This window comes from Hyposmocoma kahamanoa, unplaced genomic scaffold (genome assembly GCF_003589595.1).
Source record: "Hyposmocoma kahamanoa isolate Upper Pololo Valley unplaced genomic scaffold, ASM358959v1 78, whole genome shotgun sequence".
NCBI lineage: Eukaryota > Metazoa > Arthropoda > Insecta > Lepidoptera > Cosmopterigidae > Hyposmocoma > Hyposmocoma kahamanoa.
In genome coordinates this window covers 2,359,189-2,376,206 of record NW_020653945.1, presented here as the reverse complement: position 1 = coordinate 2,376,206, position 17,018 = coordinate 2,359,189, and the positions used below count along the sequence as shown (strand labels likewise).

At 37.1% G+C, this 17,018-nt stretch overlaps 2 protein-coding genes across 2 annotated transcripts in view; one reads left to right on the top strand and one right to left on the bottom strand.

Annotated features, from left to right (window-relative positions):
- Positions 1-497: 497 nt before the first annotated feature.
- LOC113232946 lies at positions 498-10,338 on the bottom strand. Its single transcript, XM_026467863.1, has 8 exons — positions 10,119-10,338; positions 9,500-9,814; positions 8,814-8,972; positions 6,463-6,551; positions 6,145-6,264; positions 4,384-4,485; positions 1,219-1,288; positions 498-1,082 (listed from the first exon to the last, which is right to left on the bottom strand). The coding sequence occupies exons 1-8, from the start codon at positions 10,239-10,241 to the stop codon at positions 906-908; spliced, it is 1,155 nt and encodes a 384-aa protein (XP_026323648.1). The 5' UTR covers positions 10,242-10,338; the 3' UTR covers positions 498-905.
- Positions 10,339-10,588: 250 nt separating this feature from the next.
- LOC113232784 (iron-sulfur protein NUBPL) overlaps positions 10,589-17,018 on the top strand; it is a 9,419-nt gene continuing 2,989 nt past the window's right edge. Inside the window, exons 1-4 of the mRNA XM_026467576.1 lie at positions 10,589-10,651; positions 10,799-10,970; positions 11,396-11,561; positions 11,914-12,098. Coding sequence (XP_026323361.1) covers positions 10,589-10,651; positions 10,799-10,970; positions 11,396-11,561; positions 11,914-12,098 — 586 coding nt within the window. The remainder of the gene's footprint in view (positions 10,652-10,798; positions 10,971-11,395; positions 11,562-11,913; positions 12,099-17,018) is intronic.

The following is a 17,018-nucleotide window of genomic DNA, read 5'->3' as shown; positions in this document are numbered from 1 at the left end:
TATTTTGACTATATAGCACGAGTGATACGTCTCGCTCTAATTCGCATGTGTTCGATCGTGAAAGCTTGTTGAGTAGGGGGTCTACTCTCGATCTCCGTACGAAACAATTACTGCCAAATAAGCAATACTTGACCAAATGAAAAGACGCGTGATGCGAATGAAACTTCATACTTGATAGTTGTCTTTTAATTTTGTCGTAACAAGTATGTGACAAATCCCAGTGATGGAAAAATAATCTTCTAGCAACATTATGTGGTTATAAATATTGAGAACGCACTGATTTTCATAGGATTCAGTCCCGATATTTAATCACTACAATGATAGAGAAACATGCAACGTCAAGTGTTTGTCGAATTATCAAAAAACTTGAAATTGCATTAGTAAAATCAATAAAAGTAGTCCCAACATTGGTACCAACAATGAGTGCATTTCGTCAAGAAATAGAATTTGTGGAATAATTAAAAACATGAGAAAAAATTGAATTTTATTTATACAACATCTGTACATGCTGGAAAGTGTTTATAAACATCTAATAATCACAACTCTGCCGAATAAAAGCCGACTATAAACACGTATTTGTACCAGTGAACAGTAACATTTTATTTGCAGTTATAAAACAAAATTATAAATAAATAACGAATTATCAAAATGACGCTTTCACTTGAAAATGTTTATCGTCGTCGACCAAGAATATCAAACACAGGTCATATTATTCAAGATTTTGTAAGTAATTATGATTTGTCTAAGAAGCATTGAAAAAGCATATTTCTTAACTAGATAATTTATACCGAATGAATGATAATTTCGGTTAAAAACTCCTATATTTCATTACAATCACATTAGGTACGCCATAGTATGGTCACCCACTAATTCTTTGTTCAAAATATTTTTTGCACGTGGCAATGCTATTCCAATACTTTAAAGGGCAATGTAGTAGGCTCTGCGGTGCCAGCTGACGAACTGAAGTATGGAGAGACGTCGGTCAGGTAGTTCCTTGGTATTAGACCGATGAGCAGAGCTATTTTTGCCGCAATTGGAGCTTTCTCTTCGTCGTCTATTATAGTGTCTTGGTCTGGCATCACCTAAAAACAAAAAGGATTAAATTTTGCATAGTTTAGGGAAGTTACGTTGGGGATACCAGTACTTAAACGCAATTTTCCCCATTCGATAATAGCAATATAATTATGAAACCAAATTGTTAGAAAAAAACAAGCATACCTTGTCAGCAATGTGTTTTTGGACGAGTCCATCTGCACCCACGTAGAAAGTAGAGAAGCCGTCATACCAACTGGTAAAACAAAGCAAAATAAAACTTAATTTTTGTACGTGCTTTCCTCATGTGTGTAATGCCGTTTTTACGGTCGGTCTTTATTATGACTTTTAGGAAGTACTGCGACCATACCTATATCTGCCGCGAAGCAGTAATGTGAGCATTACTGCGTTCTGGTTTGAAGGCTAAGGTTGCTGGTGAAATTACGGGCACATGGGAGTTGTCAACTTCATGTGTCGTCGTAAATCGTATCGTCGTAGATTTTTGCAATTTAACCTCTGAGTGGCATTGCAACTGTTATTGATAGGCGTGTCGCTTACCACCCTGTGCATGACTTGTTCGGCCCGTTACCATAAAAAAAATTAAAACTTTTCAAAGTTAGTTTAAAGAGACATGTTTATTGAACGATGCACAATACGCTTTGAATACACGTCCTTTATTGTGTATAGCACAAACCAAATTAACCATTAAAGAAAAACAACCATATTCTAATACAAGACAGCTAGTGTCATCAACAACTCGTTACTTAGGCAACCTAGACTATAGTTTGTGAACCATTGACCTACAATGTTGTGAACATATAGGATTATACCGCGAGTTTTTGCTTCTTAAAAACAACAGTCGCAAATAACAAAAGTAAGTGCGTACATTTCATGCATGCCTCCATGTATATAGAGACATGTAACCATATGTATATGCGTGCATATAGCTGCGTAAGGAAATACGGTACGGTACACGCGCACGTATGTAAATGAGAATTTTATATGGGAGAGGCGGTATTCCCCTGGCATTGGCACAGTCGGCCGGGGTTAGGGACTCAGGTTCAAGAACCGGCGTATGATACATGCTTATTATTATTATTATATTTAATTTGAAGACTAAATTGCTCATTAAATTAGATAAAAATAAAGATGCCTAGTCTTTTCCATTGTAGTTTAAGGCAACATTGATAGTTAATGATTGAATTAATGAATGCCATCACTGCCATTGCACTGACACTCCACTGATAGGCAACTGCCCTTGCAACTAGATTTTAGAATTACAACTATGATAACAGTTGAAGAAGTTGTAAACCGCTAATGATCCGTGACCAGGATAACGGCAATAAAATTATACAATATTACTAGTTTAGATTGGTATTCATACTTTGGCATGGTAAACGATCCTGAATACTATAGAGCATAATTTCTCAAAGTGGTCCCTAGCGCCCCCAGTGGGCGCCGAGGAGTTCTGGGGTAGGGCATCGGAAGCAACTGGGAACGTTGATTCTGTCCAGAGGCTGCTACCTACCGCATTTCAAGAAAATATCAGAGTAAATAATAAATAAATAAATAATAAATAACACACACACTCAACATAGCCCCGCACTAGGGAAACCCTGTGTCGCGGGTGCCATGGACACACACACACATAGACAACCACAAATTACACCCAAACTCACGAGAGAAATCATTGTAGGCCATACAACTATTTCTCTCGGCCCGGGAATCGAACCTGGGACCTCTGCGTGGCAGACCGGCATGGTAACCGTTCGGCCAATGAGGCAGTTAGTATTTACACTACACTACATACATATATAATTTTTTTCCTTGTGATTTTATTATTAAATTAACATAAAAAATACGTGTTTTCGATTATATTTTGTAGTGGTGGGCCTTGAAATTTTTTTATCTTGCCTCGGTGGGCGGTGAGCTTAAAACTTTGGGAACCTATGCTATAGAGTATAGATGCGGGAAAATGATTGGACATTTGATACGACTCGACAATTTCTTTAAGACCATTTTGGATGGAAAGATTGAGGGGAAGAGGGGAAAAAGTCGACTGGGGGGAAATTACATAGACCAAATAAAGGAAAAGGCCGGTTTCATGTCGTACGTATCAGGAGGGCAAGGAGCTGACTTAGAAGAGAGGTGACTGGAAGATGCTCCACCGACAAGAGTATAACTCTTAAGTTTGATGATGATGAGATTGGTATCAAAATTAGCACATGATTTAGGTTGGGAATTGGCATCGAGTATATAACCAGAAGTAGAGACGAAATGTCATTCAATTTATTTGAAAACTATTCTGCCATATCATTACTGTGACATGTGGCTCCGATTGGCCAGCCCGAATTCGAAACAATTGACGGGTGTCGTCTATTGTTTCACTTCAAATCGACTAGTTAACTTGAGCTTTGCTATAATGGACGAAAATTGCAAAATTACATATTTAATATTTAATTACCGATGAAATTTGATTCCGTTTGTTTTGTAATCAGGTGTTTTGCTGTTTTTCCCCACACCATTGGAACAGCACGCCATTGTTAGAGATATTATCTTTATTGCAATAAATATAGGTCAGTTATTGGCGCTGTACTGTTTCAGCTTTCTAATTTGTAATTTCAGTGCAAACGAGAGTTGATATTTATAAGTGAGTTATCAGTGATGTGTTACCAGGAATATATGGCCCTTATTTCGTCTCTATTTCTGGTTATATACTCGATGGGAACTGGTAAAAAGATGAAAATTACACGAGCAGCACTGCTCGCTTCAGCGATTAAGCAGAGAATGACGACGGAACGAAAACAAAGTGAGAATAACGGGCAACGGTATTAAAGAACGATTCAAAATTGGAAAACAAGTGGCGAAATGACGATGGAAGGCGGTCGCATTGTCACATAGTTACGTCACTCTGCTAAAATCTAACAATAATAACTACAATAATATCTCAGTGAAGTCTCAATGAAATTGCAGTAAACAGTGGTTTCAAGAGAGCAGACTTAGCCTTAAAAACTGGAACGCAGTAATAAAGTCAAAGTCAATTAATCTTTATTTCATAGGTGAGCAAATTACACTTGAATTCGTCATATTGATTAAACTCTACTGTTCATTCGTAAGGCAGATTCCCCTGAGAAGAATGAGCAAGAAAGTTTAGGGGTTGCTCTTTGTAAATATACATTAGAATACATTTATCATTACAATATTTATATTAAATACCTTAGATCGGCAAATGCTCAAAATGCTTAAATGGCGGCAGGAATAGGTAAGGCGGCAGTACTACCCTGGATGTACTCTTTCACAACAAGCTGTATTGCTACGAGTTGTTTACTAAAAACAGGAAAAAATACTCACAGTTCTTGATCCTGCCAAACCTGCTTCATGTTCCAAAGTTTATATTTCCAAAAATTGAAAAACACCTTTAGGCCAGATATGCCTCGCACGCGCCATCTCATCCTAAATACAAATAATACATAATTTATTATAATTATTAACACAAAGATCGAACACTTGACAAAAAAACAGAATAAATAAAACATTCTGGACATGCAATAAAAATTTAAATACATAATTTAGCTATAGGTTTCCGCGATTGCAATACATAATACATTTCCAAACTATTTTTTCGGAACTCAAAAAATAATCGTATTCAGTATTCCGTCTCATGAAAATCCGAAGCACAAATAATACTGAAGTAGTACTTATATATAATATAATATGTTATATTTCAAATTCCCCTATAATAAACAAATTTAATGTAAAATTTCATATTGTTGTAATCGCAGTACAGAGTACTAAAAAATCCGACCTCAAAAGTTCGTTGAATTACAACTATTTGCCAAGTTTTATGACTTCGGTTAGCGGAATGTGCGCGAAACCAGATTCATCCCCTAGTTTGCCACCCTTAGAGGTGGAATATTTTCTTCAAATTTATATAATATTAATTAATTACTTTTTTCGAATTCATAAGAAATTTAATGAAACTCGTAGGTAACCAACTAACTACATATAATAATAATAAATAATATCCGCATTAGTTAAAATAAGTTTTTGCTTGTAGCTCACAAAAAATTTTTACTTTGGGGGAAGGTTGATCATCTACTATATTTTTCTTATATGGCGCTCCTAGTTACTTTGGAACCCAACTTCAGCTTCGTAAGAGTGATTACACACGGCGAGTTTTAGCAGCGATAGCATCGCTACACTTGCGATCTATAAGCGATTGCTTCGATGTAAACGCGACAGTGAAGTTAAAAAATATGAAATAAATAAATAAGTTAATTAATTTAAAACGTGCAACGCCTTCATATCGCGTTCGTATCGCTGCTAAAAGTCGCTGTGAGTAGTTTTATCTTACGATGCAGTGAAGTCAGAAAGTCGAAAAATTTATTAATTAATACTTGATGGTGTTAAGTACCTATGTTAATCCTTATGTATATATAGACATATATATCTACTCATTTGGTACAACCATCGAGTATACAACCAGAAATAGAGACGAAATGTCATTTAATTTGTTTGAAAACTATTCTGCCATATCATTACTGTGACAACTGTGCTCCGATTGGCCAGCCAGAATTCGAAACAATTGACTGGTGTTGTCAATTGTTTCACTTCAAATCGACCAGTTAAATTACATATTTAATATTTAATTACCGATGAAATTTGATTCCATTTGTTTTGTAATTAGATGTTTTGTTGTTTTTCCCCACACCACCGAATGGAACAGCACGCCATTGTTAGAGATATTATTTTTATTATAATAAATATAGAATATTTTTGGAATATACGGAGACGTACATACAGATCAGTTGTTGGCGCTGTACTATTTTAGCTTTCTAATTTGTAATTACAGTGCAAACGAGAGTTGATATTTATAAGTGATTTATCATTGATGATTTACCAGGAATGTATCCCTTTATTTCGTCTCCATTTCTGTTTATATAGGTACTCGATGGGTACAACCTATTCTTTACATTGTTGATGACTTTACCATCCCAGTCAATCATGACCATGGGACCTGTGAAGGACCCGAAACAATGCTTTGTTTAAAACTTCTTTAAAAGTATAATCCATGTGTAAAAACCTCACCAAAAAGCTGTAAAAATACCTCACCTTATAGATGAGTCCTCGGGATGGGCTGTGATCTTCATGACTTCAAATTTGACATAGGCAAACTTCAGATGACCAACTGTTCGGAGTAGTGCCACTTGTTTCACATAATGATAGAGACCTCTGTAAAATCACCGTTTATTATCTACGTAAGAGAGAGAGGAGAATCACTTTTGTTTGTAAAAGGCTGGAAAATGCTATTACGAGCCTAAGTGTGAATTGAAGAAGGATATGTTATTAAAACATGGTCAACTCTGTAATTGATTATGGAATTTATATTTTTATATGTAATAATGATATTTTATTTGTAGTGATACTTACACAGTGGTCATTCCCCGAATGTTGTTTACAAATATTAGATTAGGATGATATATGGAATAGTCCAAAGGTTTTATGAACAAGGTGGGCATCTGAAAAGCAGTAAATATAGAAAATAAAATAATTGTAAAGTTGGTAACATATACAATACACATTTTAAAAAAATTGGAGACTGGAAACTGAGCACAGAGAATGTATATAGAAAGTGGTAGCCTATAGGGAGAATGCAACATCTGCATTATCATCGGCTTGTAGCTCTGGCAGCACGCATGACTTTCGTTTATTTAATTTACGTTTGTAAATATTTTGTAGCAATACTTCTCACTAAAGGTGAAAAGAAACACAATTGACAAACCTGCATGTCGAAGAAAGTTCACAGTCCTTGAAAAACGTGTGAATGTGAGAGACTATGACCTAAACCTCCTCTTTAAAGGACAACCCTTCTGAGCAGTCGGATGAATAATAATGATAAATGAACATAATTATACTGAATTGGTTGATAAGCACAAAGTAACAACAGTAGAACTTAACTGCCTCCGTGGCCGAACGGTTACCATGCCGTACTGCCATACTCGAGGTTCGATTTCCGGGCCGGGAGAAATAATTCTATGGCCTACATTTAATTCTCTCATGAGTTTGTGGTTGTCTATATGTGTGTCCTTGGCACCCGCGAGACAGGGTTTCCCTAGTGCGGGACTATATTGAATGTGTGCGTTATTATACAAAAAAACTACAAATGTAGGGAAAAGAGAGAAATAAATATGGGATAAGTGTCATTATCATTAGCAACCGTAAGACTTCAGTAATCAATCATAGCAAGAAGAGTAAAGAATCACTCCATTCGAATACTCTCCGACAGTATGTCAGTACTTCAAGCACAGCTTCATACTTCATGAACAGCTATAAGATAAACTCAGGGCTCATTTACGAATGCCATCAAGCACTCATGGAGGTATGTATACAAAACCATGTAACTCTACAGTAGATTACAGGACACAGCGGCTCACGTGGCAATGACTTGACACTTGTCTTAATTTTAATTATAACACATGTAACACGTTCTTTTTATGTTCTTTTTATGTACAAATAAATAAAAAAAAAAAATGACGCAGTAGATGTACTAGCCAAAAAAGTGTCGGTGACGGACGCTGTAAGACCAGAACCCATAGTGTCCGTCCCCTACCAATGATCCAGAACAACTATGCACAAAGATACAAAATCTTCACATAATAATACATGGACCAACCACCCTTACGGTTTGTAGACATGCGAGGAAAGCACTCCCAACGCTCAATGCCAGTCTATCTCGAATATTAATTAAACTTAAAAGGCAAGAGCTTCGCACTCTAACTGCCGCCCTGACGGGTCAAGATCCATACAATAAACACCTTTTTAATTTAGGTATCACAGACAGCCCTCTATGCAGAGCGTGCATGGAGGGGGAGGAAACGGCTGCGCGCATCCTACTACAGTGCGCCGGCGTGGTCAACTACAGGGCGAAGTACCTTGGAGTGCCAAGGTCGCTCCCCGAAGTCTTCAGCAAACCAAGGAGGCTGCTGAGATTCCTGGAGGAGCTTGGGTGGCACGAGTGGGACCCTGCACCCACCACACTCAAAATAGGCGCCTTGAAGTCGAGTTGCGGATACCAGCCCGTTACACCAAGTACCAAGTAAGACTTCAGTAAAATAAAGTAAAAGATATTACAACAGCACATTGAGCAAGTTGGTTCTTTTCGTTAACTTCAAGGATTAGGAAGGTGAACAGTCAATAAGTAAGTCACATTTGCAACATATGTTTAATAAAAAGAAAACACTTTTATAAGATAATAATCAGATATCTGAAAAGTGAGAAATTACACCAAGTGGGGTATAAACTAGTTGTTCCATTGTCATTTACAATTCTAAATATACGTCTATAGTAGTTCCACACGCAAAACAGGCTCTTTGTCATTGAGTTGCGGACACCAGACCATTGCACCAAGTACCAAGTAGTACATCTATAATCTTTTGATTAGGCGACTTACAACTATGGTTGATTTTAAGTTCTTGCCATAGAGAAAACCAGTCATGATTATAGACACATCAAAAGCTCACAATAAGAGTTGCTTTAATACCGTTTTGTATGTAATAATACTTTTAAAGTTGGTATTTAACCCGTTGACAGAGTGCTGAAGCTCTTTCTGATGAGAAGCAATACCTCACATGGGAGTAGTGACAGATAAAATAGGAGACTTATTTATATGTATACATACTTTATGAGGCCGACATAAACGCCCGAACGTTTCGGGCCTCTTAAAACTAGATTTTAAAAAAAAGTTGGTATTTATAATTATATGCTCGTAGTGTAATACTTACAGTTGCTGATAGCACATGGTAGACCTTCATTAATTGTTCCTCACTAGGCCTGCCCTCCCTGGCAGGATCTACGGATCTCACAGGGGACGGCAGGCTGGGACTGTTGCAGTATGCCACAGCACTGCGCTCGAATTCGGACAGACATGTTGGTTCTATATCCTGGAGGGATAAGAATGATAATTTCTTTTGTTTCATTCAATTAAATAAGTACACAAACACAAAAAGAATTTCTTAATGTGAAGTATATTCACAAAAACAGATAAACATTCAATATTCATTATAATTACTAATACAAAGATTGAACATTTAGAAAAAATTCCTTCTATCTGGCCGGATCCAAACCAACGTCTTCTAGCAAACCGTGTCAGATGCTATGCCAACTAAGCCATGGAACGAACCAGCAGACCTCATGAATTTTTCTATGTGCTTGTTTGTCGGATCATTGTATTTGGTTTTTCAATGACTTTTTAGCTGTAGCGGAATCTATGAGACATCTATGAAAGTATGTTATCATCCTGTTAGATGACGAAATACTTTCAAATCATCAGTCCGAACCTGTCTGGATCGAAGGATTTTTTTCTAAATGTTCATTCTTTGTATTAATAATTATAACAAACTAATGGAGTAATTTCATGAAAACAATTGAATAATCAATTCAATACAAATTTAATTAAATGTTCAATTACCTCATTATTGTATTTTGATAAATCTATGTCCCGGATACTGCTATAAGAAATATCATTGAAAGTGTATTGTGGCCTTCTTTGTTCAACATAATCATCACTCGTCAGGCCTAAGCTCCGCACTCCTATGCCGTGACTGCTGTCATTAAAGTCTTTAATACTATCTAAGTTTTCTACAAGGCTACATTTGTTTTGTGGTGTAAACTGGTGTAATTGATTGGAAATAGCCAGCTCATGAAGGTAAATGTCGTCAATGTTGCTTTCTGTGGTACACTTCGGTGCTGGGCGGCAGCTTGAGATGCGTCGTCGGTTTAGAAACTAAAAAAAAAACAATTCTTTATTATGGATGGAAAGGTACTAGTTGACAACACAATGTAATGGATAATAATGATATTACGTTGGCACATTATGTAAATAAACATGCACACACCACGTGAGCGCAATCGAACGATTTCAGCACTCGTGCTAATTGTTTCAGTGTCAATTTAGGTAAATTGGCATAAGAAAAGAAAACAACGTTTTTGCAAGCTGTGACTCTATGTCACGTGATAAATTATGAAATTGTTCTAATTAATAATTGTAATCAGTGAACAAAAGTTGTAAGAATACAGACAATACTTACATCTTCCAGAAATTGCGTCCGCAATGGGATCTTACGAGTCAAACGGTTGGAATGGTTTTTCGTTGAGACGATCCCATTTATGGGTAATATTTTGTGGGAAAATGTACGCAAGCAAATTGCCATGATTACATGAGTTGTATTTCACTGTTTAGTGCAGAAATTCCGAATTTTTTCGAAAATAGTGTCGCAGAAAATTCCGACATATCGCACCGGACTTGACAGATACATTTTTTTAAGTCAGAACATATGGTTTGCATGTGAATCTATACATTCAGCCAAGTGTATTGTACAAGGAAAATAATAACATACGGTTAGATCAGCTGTCAGTTTGACGTTCCAGGTTTTTTCAGTTGTGTGTTGGTTGATTGATAGTAATCAGTGGATTTCTCTTTTGAGACGTATTCAGTGAGAAACCGCTCTATTTACGAGTGTAAATTGAATTCTCACCAATAAGTTCACTTCTACAAAATATGAACATACAAAAGGCGCTGCACAGGGTGTACAATCAGCTCGTAGTATCTAACGTTAACATTGTATGTACTTACTATAATTATATTTTAAGTTCCTTCAAAATAACTTCACAGTGAATTCTTATAAACAGTCTTATTCGTAGTATAGTAGTCTTATACGTTACGTATTACTTGCATGAAATTGCTTACATTTTTTTATTCTTATTGTAGAATGTACCATGTAGTTACTTCGTTAGACAAAATCATGACAAAGCGGATCTGAACGAGCACAGGGCTAAGGTAATGGGCAGAGGGCTGCCTGTCAAAAAACCCCTGCCTGGTGTAAAAAGCATAGTTCTGGTAGCTTCTGGTAAAGGTGGTGTTGGAAAAACTACCACAGCAGGTAAAAAGTTTTAATACATCAATTTACGGAGTTCTTCATATTTGTGAGCTAGGCTATTCTATATAATAATATATATATATAAAGTAATTTTTCATGACAAAGAAGTAAATTTTGAGTAGGTAGATAGATATGAAGAACTCATTTATTATAAAATAGAATCGTTTGCCTTTTCTTCCCTGATGTGTTGAAATAATTAATAATAATATAATAATAAATACATACATAATTAAATAAATAATGCACACCCTCACAGCCCCACACTAGGGAAATCCTGGCCATAGGCCATACAAATATTTCTGTCGGCTCTGTATGGCAGCACAGCATGGTAACCATTTGGCCACGGAAGACAACAATGGAATTTTGAAGCTGAAATTAAGTTTGACAAAATCAAAATGTAGGTTATTTCAAATCACATTTTTTTTTAGTGAATCTCGCATGTGCCATGAAAGTGATAGAGCCAGACAAGGAGATAGGTCTCCTAGATGCAGACGTGTTTGGCCCTTCTGTACCTCTGATGATGAATATTAGTGGAGAGCCCATGCTTAATGACGATAACCTCATTGAACCATTGCTTAATTATGGTGTTAAATGGTAAGAGTGTAAGGCTTGTAGTAGCAAATTGTTCATTTCGCATTGAGTTTTAAAAGCTCTGAGTTTTTAAGGGTAGTTTTTTTCTGTTTATTGTTTGATTGCCTATTACAATTTGTTTGCTTAAATTTTATTTATAATTTGTGTCTGTAGGACTAACAGGACAGGGCGCGCCTTCCGCGAGAGCGACATAAAGCGCGAGATCTTTTATGAATTGTAGTAATTCACACTCTATGTCGCGCCTTGTCAAGCTAGCCCTACTTGGCCCACATCTTCAGGTTCACTATAAGTTCTTGAAAGTTCTATTGTTATAACTTGGACATAGAATAACACTTAATTCAGGACATGGTTTTAGTATGTCTATGGGACTGCTAGTAGCAGGCGAGAACGCTGTAGTATGGCGTGGACTTATGGTCATGCAGGCCTTGGAGCGATTGACGCGACACGTCGCATGGGGCCCCCTCGATTGCCTCATTGTGGACACGCCCCCTGGCACTGGGGACACACACTTGTCACTGGCGCAGAACTTGCCTATTGACGGTATGTACTTGTGCTGCCTTTTTTCGATCACACAGATTTGCCATTACAATAAGCGGTTACACACAGCGACTTGAGCACTAGCGATTTATAGGTCACGCGCATCGCAACCATATCACTGCAGCTGCGGGTGCATCGCGGCTTAAGTCCCGTGTGTGTGTTTAAAGATAGAATATTAGCTATTGAATCGCTGCAGACGACGCTGCTAAACGTCGCCGTGTGTAACCGCTCTATGAGTCAAAATACGTTCTTCGATGACGATTAGAACGTACAAAAAGCGCGACTAGCTCGGAATGGCATTAGCACCCATTTCGCATCGACGACATTTGTACATTTTGTACATTGTCTACAGATTACCGTACTAATGCGTATTTGTATGGACGAAATCCTGGGGTCTTAATGTAAGTTTGCAAATATGTACTTAACTTAACCATCGCATTTGCGTTAAAATTTTTATTTAATCTTTTGTATGGTTCAAAATTAAAATCTTAACGATAACGCGGTTGTTAATTTGAATAATTTCATATTCACAGTCTGACCCTATATGAAATTGATATTCGTGAACATCGTTGACACATGGTATAATAAGACAAGTAGTGTAACATCATACAACGTAGCAGCGCCGATATTGTACGTGTGCATGCCTGCCGCGCGCCGTCTACGGAAGCACACATTGGCATAATCTCGCGGTGCACTCGAGTTGCACAGCGTGAATCGCGCTCGCCATTCATTGTAGAATTGAAGCGTTCGCTCGGTATTTTATTTATAGTGTATTTTTCTATGTCAAATTTACAATTAACTCACTCCTCATGGAAGAATGGCATAAGTGGAATTACGTCAAACATGTTTATTGCTCCTTTAGATACTGAAAAATATAACCCACATCCTTTACAATTGGAGATTAGATACAGAAAAACTTTTTTTCCTGTATCTAATAGAGCAATAACATGTTTGACGTAATTCCACTTATACCATTCTTCCATGAGGCGTGCGAATTTTTGATTTATAAATATATCGTGTATATAACGAGCCCTGTATACGCCACCTAATCTAACCTTTAATCCTTACATTGACTGGCCAAACATCCGTTGAGAGGCATACGTCAAACGAAGCAATCGAGACTCCTATTTTGTACGATTTATAGTCCCCTCTTGAAGTAAGTACATGCACAACACATCTACCTGTAGGGCACAGCTGACGAAGGTACTTTCTAATGTCGTTTATCTCGGACTCCATATTCCACAGATGCGTGTATTTCCGTGGTTCAACAGTTTTCAGCATTGTTTTGGCTGCGTTTGCATTGCCTTAAAGGGACGCGAGCCGTTTACTTTTTCTTTTGTTCACCTCATTCCAGCGCTTTGAGCGCTGAAGATCTACGCGAGCGTCATCCTCATTTGCAGCTGCCTGGGAGTTGTTTGCTTTCTTTTTATCAGAGGTAGATGCAGCATGCGAAGGCTCTGCTTACGTCTTCTGGGTAATTGGCAGAAAAGAGTAATGACAAACGATGGTGGTCTTAATCTGTTTACTAAAGCTATGCAATCAAATATTTAAGTTTCATGTAATGTTGTCCTCCAGCATAACTATTAGGAAAGTAGTTTCGCCCCGCGGTAATAGTTTCGTCATTTAAAAGTTCCTGGAGTGGTGCGCCTCACATATACGACATGTCTACTAGGAATTATTCGTTTAAACGACAGCTGAAACGCGGTTCAGACAAAAGTAGGCAAAGAATGTATTTGATCTGAGTAACTTAACGTTGTTTCCGTAGGAAGACCGTAGCATACAAAAGCGGAAATTGAAAACATAGTATAAAGGGTGGAATATAATATCCACGATATATGGTTTCTTATCTCAAGTTGTCCAAATAGCGATGCATCGTGGAGAATACTCTTCATGATCGCTACTAATAATTGCTGCTATTTCTCGACCTAACGGATGATCTGCAAGAATATTTACGTGTGTAGCACGGCTGGTCTGTTAATTAAAGTAATACCTCTGATGTCGTTTCTGAATTTAATTGTTTAATAATGCTAATTTAATTATTTATTTAGTCATGAATCCCATTACATTACACATTCTTTACAGTCATAAAAATGGGAAAACAAAAAATAAAATAAAATCTATGTTACTAATTAAAAATGTTAGTACCTATGTAATAAAATTAAAATTCAATTAATAAGATTATAATTGTTATATTTGGTGACATTATTTAGATTTTTTTGATTGATTATAATTGGTGACATAAAAACAATTACAATAGTCTCATTGTTGAAGCCTCTTATTCTTTCGGGTAACTGCCTTCGATATACTTGTGAAATTAAACTCCTTAATCATGTGAAGTGGACTGTATATTCATAGAAACTTATGTCGATCTGACTTACAACCGTGAACACGTCTTACTACCAAGAGCGCAAGAATACAAATGAATCTAATCCAAGAATCTAATTAATGAATCTAATCGAAAATCTAAATAAGAGGTTTGCTTATATTTATACCGGTACGGTGTCTCCTACACCGTACTGGTCCTATCAATGGGTCGCTACGCCTCTCGGCCAATCAGAGCTCCTGAATTATTCATTTTCCTCAGAATTCTAGCTCCGACCGGCCAGGCGCGTACGGCCGTCCGTAACACTCATCTTAAAAACAAAGTTTGCACAAGTTCATTCCTGGACTTATTTAGTCTTTTTGTAAAAGAGCACTGACATTTTTGGTAACAGGGCGTAAAAATCGTCAGGACAAACATGCCAGAGCAAAACGCGCTCCAGTGCCATAGCAGACGTAACATGGCTCGAAATGCCTTGTTGTACGGTTGTCGGTAGTTCGTAGGATTGCTTAGATCTATATCCTAATTTCCATATAACTGTGTGATGTGCAATTATAAAAAATTATTGTCATGTATTCATGCAACAAAACATTTATGAATGTTTTAACATTCAATGAAAGGATTTACATTATGTAAAAAATTATTAATGCACCGAACAACTTTCATATGATTATCTAAATTTTGACCAGCGGCAAATCTTTCCCTCTCACTGTCATTGATCTGCAACATAATATCTAATATTGTTAGGTGTATCCTCGTATGCCAAATCTAAAACCCTGTGATAACTACTACTTTTAACCGATTTATTTCGGAGCGATGCTCATTATACATACTAAAGCCGGGTACTTACTAGCGAGCTGTAACCGTTGCATGTTATGTAACCAAAAATGACAGTGTGTACGTGGTTCGCGAGCTTGCCGCGAGCGGTTCGCAGTGAGCCGTCTGATTGAAGACTGTTTCAAGCGTACATACTAGAACCGCGTTACTGTATCTGTCACTTTACAGTTTACCCGGATATGGCTAACTGTTTCACGGTGCACATCTGGGTTTTGTATTATATTGCTCTTGCGCGATCCTATATACTTCTAGATCCAGAAGTAGAATCTGTTATTATATTTTTCTTGAGCGATCTTCTGTACATCTGGATTATTTATTTTTTGTTACTGTGCGGCGATTGATGACTGGAATAGATTTGTTATTATTTTTTTACCGCCTCCGATGCGCAATTTTGTTAGTAGATGCTATGCCTCGTTTTCGGTTTCGGTCGGCCTCTCTTATTGTCAAACTACTAACCACATTTGCTTTTTCAATTACGTGCTGAGGCTTATGGATTCATACCGCTAAGTGGATGCATATATTTTGATTTTACACCGTAGGTTATTATCTTTTTTTCGCTAATTATCTTAAAGACCGCAGGCAGTTTGTGCAAATTTCTAGTTTTCGGTCAAAGGATTATTTTACTCGCTCTGGCGTAAGCCAGGGAAGTAACCTAGGCCCGATATAATTTTTGATAATGGTAAACGATCTCAGCAATCAATCAATCAATGCAATTCGCATTACATGAGCATATTCTCTGATATTTGCAGACGACCTCAAACTAATGCACCCTGTTAACCAAGTTTCTGAATGTGAGTCACTTAAACGGGTGGTTGACGCTGTAACACAGTGCAAATAACAAGTTGCCACTTAATAGACTCGAGTGTAAAATCATTTCATTCACTCGATCTGACAATCCAATCAATGCGAACTATTATCTGTCGGGTGTTCCGCTTGTCCATATCAATAGGTACAATACGGGACCTAGGGCTAACATTAGATACCCATTTGAATATACATGATCAGAAATAATAATTTGCAAAACAACTCACAGGGTGCTAGGGTTTATTATAAGGACAGCGTCTCAATTCCGCGACCCAAAAGTTGCTCTGTTACTTGACAAAGCGTACATTCGATCCAAGCTCGAGTAGGTATAATGCTTTGGTGTGGGATTCCCTAGAAGCACAACACGCCTTAATGATTGAGAGAGAACAATGCAAATTTGCTACGGCTATTGCCAATTTCTTTACCCCTCACTGTTTGTTTCTGCGATGATACCCCTTGAGTCGCTTGAAGTGAAACGGAAGATTAGGCTTCTTACCCACTACTGCCTACTCATACGCCATAAAATAGATAACCCTTTCGTTATCGAAAGACTGAGTCTATTTGCGTCTGTTCGATTTATATTTTAAGATGTCATTATATATCAAACTTATGTTGCTGGACGTTTGGGTTGACCTATAAGTTCACAAGAGTCTTATTATAAATTAAAAAAAATATTAGATGTGGTATTACCGTAAGTAGCCAAAGGTTCATTGACAGCTACTGGTTTTAAAACTGACAGTTTTAAATCATCTATTTTTCTACCGTAGCCACTGGTTTTAGAGGCAAACTTTAACATAATTTTTTGGTTGCGCGGTTACCGTATTAGTTGTCGTTGCAGTATTATTCTAAAATCCACAAAATTTTGAAGTACAAATTGAGATGAGAAAAATTGTATTTGGATAATAATACTAATGAATACTGAACTATTGATTGACAAATATGCCGAAATACCAAAAAAAAAA